The following is a 7547-nucleotide window of genomic DNA, read 5'->3' on the forward strand; positions in this document are numbered from 1 at the left end:
TATTTGGTTTTTAAAAGACCAAACTCTTGTAAACACGTTATTAATAAATCACACATTAAGCCACGTTAAGGGTTTTTCTTATTGATGGTTTGCAATTACGTCAAGGTTTGGTCAGTTACCCGGATGTGTGGCCATACTGGAGATAATCGGATGTAAACAAAGCATGGATTGCATGGTTACTACTGAAAATGTTGTTCTGCTAATCTATGCTGTATAAAACATGGAATTTCGTTCAGTTCAGTGGCATTGTTTATGCTCAGTGCCGCCAATATGGCCGACTGATGATGCGGCGTGAAAACACTCTATTAAAGGTGTTGCATTCTTATGGGCATTTGCTTGTCTCTACACAGTAGCCTATGCTTTCTTGATGTGTTTACTGAGTTTAGTCTTTTAAAAACACTGTATTAACGCATTAGACCACATTAAGCATTTTAGAATGTCCTTGAGTTTCTATCTCACAATTCTGCCTTTGTTCTCAGATTTGCGAGAAACAAGGTCTGATTTCTGAGGAAAACAGACAGAATTACAAGATAAACAGTCTTTTTTAAAACAGTTTTTTTTTGTCTTCCGTGGCGGAAATGAACTTTCATAGTTTAGCGATAACAATTGTTTTACTAACCAAATGCATGATTAAGATCAGGTACGTTTATCTTGAAAGAGCACAATGTTAAAGTCACCACATACCGAGCTGCATTGCTTCATACCACTGAAACCATAAGTCATACAGCTCCCTGCTCACACCCACAAGCTCATTCACTCTCATACCTTGAGTGTTAATTTTAGTAAGGTGACGTAAAGCCCGTGCAGCCCTTCCTAGAGTAAACATGCTAGGCCTGAGGCAGGGATTCCAGACCTGAGGGTTCACCTGGAGCAGACATTCCCCACAGACCACAGAAAGTGAGACATGCAGTTGCTGCTGTTTGATTGGACAGAATAAGCATTCAGTCATGTCTTGAAGCTAATGACAGCTACACAGGGGAATTAGACCATATGAGGACACAAAGGCTTTCACAAGGAATGCTCACAGCATGCTGTAAAAGTTCACAGCATTTGATGGTGCAGTGCTTCTCAAGTGAGCAAAATGTTAACATATTAACCAACTAGCCAACTGCTCCAAGTTTAGAAAAAAACGTATGTCTGGACTAGCTACACTAGCCTATTCACCTTATTTTTCAACACGGAAGTAAGCTGTGTTCTGGTAATGTGTGAGATTTCTGGTTCATAAGCCCTGTAGGGAAATAACGAGAAAAATAAGGAAGTGCAGTAAACGGTAAAACTGTTTGCAGTACAAACCATTGTGTTCAGAATTGGTCGAGCCCGCTCTTACGGGTAAAATAAGGTGGATAAGGTATTTTAAAAATCCGTGGAAAATCCAAGAAATATAAAGGGAAACCCCCCTTTTCCCTATGGAATAGAAAAAGAAAAGTAAATGCACCTGTTTATTTCACGATTCATTTTTTCCCCCTCGCAAATGCGAATGTATATCTCACAATTTGGATATTTCGTCTCAGAATTGCGAGTTCATTCTTAATTTTTCTTCGCCGCAGAATGAAAAAAAAAGAGAAGTTGAATGCGCCTTTTTCAGTTCAGTTTTTTTCCCTCGCAATTGTGAGTGTATATCTCACAATTCGAACATTTCTTCTCATTTTTTCGTTTTTATTTTCAATAAACGTCCAGAAATTAACCAGCATTTTATTCTAAAATTCTCTTTTAGGTTTATTACAGTTTTAACAATACATGGAACTGCTGTTAACCAATTAACAGTTTTAGCGGAGATCTTTTACCGTTTCAGTTACGATCATTTTTTACAGTGATAGGTTTTCCTGAGGAAAGTTCTAGACTAAACTATACACTGTCAGTGGGATCTTGACAATTTTTCTCTCTCTCTCATCTAAGATAAGGCTTGGAAAATCTCACAGACTGTTACGTGTTATGGCTGTAATCAACTGGAAACCAGACAACAGTGAAAGCCATAAATTAGGCGATGCAAGTTGAATGGAAAAAAAAGTTTCGTGTGCAGTGTAACTGATCACATAATTAGCCCTCATCAAATATATTACTGTAAAATCATGCCTCCCTTTCAAGTTGTGGTGAAGATTCCTAGGAACACCTCCAAATACTTCCTATACTACTAGTTTAGGCACAGTGATTAGATGACACTTCAGTGATGCCTGAGTCAATGATGTGATTCTACACTGAAAGAAATATCCTGAAAGAAGGATTTACTTAGAAACTATTTTTCTCAACTTATTACAAAGAAAAGACACGTAACAACTGAAACGCGACGTTAAACTACTGAATCCATTTAATGAATAAATAAAATTGCATTTAATCTATGTGGAATTAAATAATGCATGATACCGAAAATAAACCGAAATATAAATATTTTGTCATATAAATTGTTAAACTGCGTACACATGGTTAATGATGTGATGCTCTATTAAGTAATTTAAAAACACGGTACATTTAAATTGTAAAAAAAAAAAAAAAGAACGAAAAGGAAGTTATTTGAAAATGTGCTTGATATGCGCTTGATATGTTTATAAATAAATAAACAAAAATAATAAGCCCACCGTCTGAAACTTACTGTAGCTATAATTAACATAAAGCATAAAAAATATAGGTGGTGTTCTAAACACAAATAAATAAATAAAAATGAATTTAAAATCGCACTTAAAGTGATCCTTTTTTTTTTTTTTTTTTTTAAGTTTGTATGAATTGTATGAAGTGTTTTTGCTTTTATATAACCTTATATTTTCCTGAAATGTCTGAAGTCAAGCATGCTTAGCTCCCTCGAGTATACTGGCATTTGATGAGCTCATATATTAAGGTAAAACCTTGGACTTTTCTGCTTAAACCATGTATTTTCCGTCTCTACTGAAGGTGTGGCTTTCTTTATGGGCGTCTCTTAAAAGCAAAATATATAAACCTCACGCTGAAGTTCGAGAAGTCACTTTTGAGAAGCAGAGACACAGAGCAAACTAAAGCATACTGGAACTGACCTGAACTAGCCATGTACACCAGATCAGACAGCCTGGTCCTCTCATTACCAACAAACGCTTTCTTTCAACCGCAGTCGCAGTTTGATTTCAGACCGATGATGCCGCGCAACACCGAGCCGGAGATCTTCACTTTCGAGCGGATCCCGGAGCCGCAGCAACCGGCGTTCCCTTACCGCGGAGCAGCGATGCGGCCGCGCAAGAAGAACACCCGCGTCATGTACCCCTCCAAAGTGCGCAAATATCTGCCACCGGCCGAGAAGAGTCCCGCCAAGCGCTGGCTGCTCGTCCTGTGCCTGGTGGTCTTCATGCAGATCTACACGGAGGAGGGATCCGTTGAGACCACGCAGAGTGAAGGACCAACCTTCACCGATGCCGCTTCTTACAACGTTCTCCCCTTCCAGTCTGCTGAGAAGCAAGCCAGACAGATGATGGGCAGCTGTTCTGAAGACTTCAGCCTGATGTCTCAGCAGCAGCTCCAGTCTAGCAGCGAGGAGAAGAAGGAGAACTCTTGGCTTCTGAACACTACATGCCCAAGCTCAAGCTGGGAGGAGGACATCAACACTCTCTACCAGCAGAGCAGGAGGAATGGATACGTGGTGGCCCTACTTTATCCAGTGTACCATAGACTTGGCACAGAGAACTGAATGAACTCAGAATCAAGTTTGTGGACTAATCAAGTTCACTGAGCCTTCGTTGAGAAGAAAAACAGGCTCCTGTGGTGCCTGGAGAACCCAGCTGGTCTTTGCAGAGCGGGGCGAAGTGATGGAAAACACAAGCTGAGGAGACATCCAACGGAAGTGAATGACGAAGAGACTTTATAATGGAATGAAACTTGAATGGCTCATTTAGATTTACTTGAAAATGTTTCACTTGAAGTGTAGAGATTTATCATGTAGCCTCACAAGTAGACCTGTTGTATGTCTGAACTCATGAGGGTGTCGCAATGACCATTTGTGTTGCTGAACGCTGCCGCTTGCAGAAATACTTGAATCTCACATTGAAGATTTTCATGTGTTATATGAAGAAATGTTTGTTGTAGCTATTTATTTAATGTTATTTATTTATTGTTATTTACTTATTTATTTCCTTTTGTCTTGTGAAAATAAACTGACATTTGCATCTTCAATTCCTATCTTCTTGTAATATTATAAGCTCGAATGAGCTGTGGTCTCAGTGCCACATCTATAAGTACAATACTGAAACAAGAAATATGGACAAATGTATGATTTATGACATGTTATGTAGAAATACATGAACATTTTTGCTGATATAGCCCTTTAAAAAAACAAAAAAAAAACTGTTTTTGATTGATTGAAATATTAGAACAGAAATATTTAGTTAACTACTCTGCAATAGTTTTGTTAGAATCCTGAAGATAATCATCATAATATTAACACCAGGCATAAAGATTATGAGCATTATAAAAATGAAAATGTGTAAAGTACCATGATGTTCATATAATGAATAAAGCTGCATTGATCACAATTATTTTTTTGTCATCCTTTTACTTTACTTTCATTACATGATCGTATGCAAAAATGTTTTGTAACTTTAAAATGTGATAAGATCTAAATATACCAGTTCTAAGGATTTTTTTTTTTAGCTTATACCAATGAATGTTATTTTAAAACATTAGGCCTAAAAAACTCCTTAAAGTAACAACTATGTTACATTTTTAGAATGTGTCATTAACCAAACCTCACTGTTCTTAAAAAAAAAGAGTTTTCAGGAAAAAGTGCTTTGTCAGTCGAATGCATCATAACTTCATTTGGCAATATTAGAAAGAAAATAATCAAGGAAGGAAATGACCAGATCATTAACAATCATGCAAAATGAGGTCAACAGTTAATAGCTGACACATTATTCTATTATTTTCCATCATCAATCTTAACTATGTGGAAAAATATCTGCATATGATTATTAAATGTGAATGGGAATGAGTATTAAAATCACAGTGCATTAACTAATGTTAACAAACACATCTTGGGATTTTAATGTGTTAGTAAATGCTGAAATTAACATTAACTAAGATTATTAAATGCTCATTCTTAGTTCATGTTATCTAATGTAGCTAACTATTATTAACTAATGACCTTTATTGTGAAGTGTTACTGAAATTATTATACTTTTTAAATTTTTGTTAGTGTTATGTACATGATATTTAAGTATATATGTATATGTATATGTATATATATATATATATATATATATATATTTTATTTATTATTATTTTTTTTAATCTAATGATATTGTATCTCATTATCTACTAAACGTCCTCTGTTTTTGTGCATTTGGGTTTAGTTTCTTAAACATTAGACATAGGGTATGTACTGTACTTTTTTGCAGTATTACTCTTTAATATTGTTTTAAAGTTGCTTCATAAGGTCTTTAAAGCATGCTTTAAAGACTAAATGATGTTTTAGATATGATTGTTTATAAATGTTTCTTTGAACACACATCCTAGGCATGTTTCTTTCACTTTTAGTATGGCTTTGTCAATTCTCTGAAATCTAACGTACTAAATATACACACAAGCACATATCTCATTGGTCATATTTGTGTTTACAACTATGACCTGGTGGAAATTGTGGCCAGCAGCCCACAAGGAAGCCTTGTGGGAGATTCCCCGATGTACTTCCTCTCCAGTGCACATAAAAAAAAATCATTTACTTTCCACAGCCACAAATTCAAATCGATGATTTTGTTTACTTTTAAACTCCCCCAAACCAAACACTTGCTCTCCCTGTGCACACAAACCTCCTGGTTTTCCTTGTTTTGTCATTTCATCCGTTCCATCTCTCTGTGAGCTGGCATTCCAGAGCGGTGAGTCAAATGGCACCACATGCTGTGAATGAATCCCGCCTATACTGCCCTGAAACCCAAGCGCTACGATATGAAAAAAGATACTGTGGTAAGAAAAGAAGAGAAAAGGAGAATTCCTCCCATGGACAAGGTGTGTTCGGCCTGTTGGGGCTTGATCAAAGACAGGCTGTACAAAAATCAAAATGGTATCTTGACACGTAACTGTGTGCTCACGCAGAAATGCTGTCGAAAAGGCCTCAGGTGAGCTTCTAGATCTCTAGACGACTGTATTAGAATAAACTGCACATGTTTGGACTCAACTCTGTGCCAAAGTGTCATTTCCGGTTTGTCCTGTTTCTTAATGTGAATGTTTAAGCAAAATACAATTTCATAAATGTGCAAAAGTTAGCCTAAAGTACATCCTAAATGTATGGCACAATCATTGTTACATGGGTTTCTACAGTTATACTCTTAAAAAAAAAAAAAAAGGCACTTAACTGGCATATTGTTAAATTCGGATCCTCTTACATTCCTGAAATCTTTCCATTACACAAAAGGTTCTTTAGTGAAGAAACACTTAAGTAACAAAAAAATGGTTTAAGAACTGCAGAAAAAAGGAAATTAAAAAAAAAAAAGAAAGAATGATTAAAAATTTATTTTTAGAACTACTTTATTTTCACTATATGTTTTACTTGAGAAGTACAGTTTTAGTCTGTTATTCTCTGAATATGAGAACAGAAATGGGTTTGTTAAAATAAAAAAATAAAAAAATAAATAAAAAATGTCACACTTTTAAATCTATTATTTCAGAGTGTATAACACTCTCAGATCATTTGCTGCAGGAGCAGCATTCAGTCACAAGATTGTGGATTTTATTCCCGGGTAATACGTGAATGCAATTTAACATGCTTTGCCTAAGTGTGTCTGTTAAATGTGTTAACATGAATATAAATTATTTAAATAATAATAACAATAATAATAATAATAATAATAATAATAAACGTTTCATTTAGCTATTCGCTTAAAGGCATCATCGGATGCTAAGTTCACTTTTTCATGTTGTTTGAACATTAGTGTGTTGGCAGTGTATGTACAAATCTACCCTATAATGATAAAAATCCATGCAGTGGTTTTTAATTAATCTGTAAAAATATTACCCCATTTTTCAAATCGAGCCGTTCTCAGATGCCTGTCGGTGTGGCATCACACCCACAGAGGCCGCTCCCACAATAGTTGACTGACATGAGCCACCTCAGACCCGCTGTCACGGTCCAGTCACTTTCCTTGTTTGGATGTAAGTTAGACAAGAATATCTCAGATTGAACAATTGAGGTATTGTGTTGCTGGATGTAATAATGAACATAGTGGTCAACATTTACTCCCAACATCTGAGCCGCTGAAGATGCAGTAGATTAGGTTTGTTTGTGAAGGGAATGCGCCTCCCGATCTACATATATCCGTCTATGTTCGCACAAATCATTTATGATCCAGCTTCACTTAGAGCGGAAGTGTGTTTAAGTGTTTTTTCGCCTTTCCTTATAATGTGGTAGTTAGGAAGTTTAGCGGCTAAACGCGGCTAAATGCGGCTAAAGTAAACAAGATTGTCATTCCACAGACAGAAGAGAGGGGCGGGGCGAGCAGAGCTTATTTGCATTTAAAGGAACAGCCCCTTAGAATGAGATGATTTTTGCAGAGCTCATTTTGACAAGGTAAAAAGGGTGTTGTTTTACAAAACCATTGAGA

The 7547-nt window shown here is 36.2% G+C and overlaps 1 protein-coding gene across 1 annotated transcript; it reads left to right on the plus strand.

Annotated features, from left to right (window-relative positions):
* Positions 1-2933: 2933 nt before the first annotated feature.
* Positions 2934-4487, plus strand: LOC127164735 (uncharacterized). Its single transcript, XM_051108771.1, has one exon. The coding sequence runs from the start codon at positions 3014-3016 to the stop codon at positions 3644-3646; it is 633 nt and encodes a 210-aa protein (XP_050964728.1). The 5' UTR covers positions 2934-3013; the 3' UTR covers positions 3647-4487.
* Positions 4488-7547: the final 3060 nt, after the last annotated feature.

Source organism: Labeo rohita, chromosome 5 (assembly GCF_022985175.1).
Source record: "Labeo rohita strain BAU-BD-2019 chromosome 5, IGBB_LRoh.1.0, whole genome shotgun sequence".
NCBI classification, from domain to species: domain Eukaryota; kingdom Metazoa; phylum Chordata; class Actinopteri; order Cypriniformes; family Cyprinidae; genus Labeo; species Labeo rohita.

Coding starts and splice junctions, on each gene's coding strand:
- LOC127164735 (XM_051108771.1), top strand. CDS start 3,014: ATGTACACCAGATCAGACAGCCTGGTCCTCTCATTACCAACAAACGCT.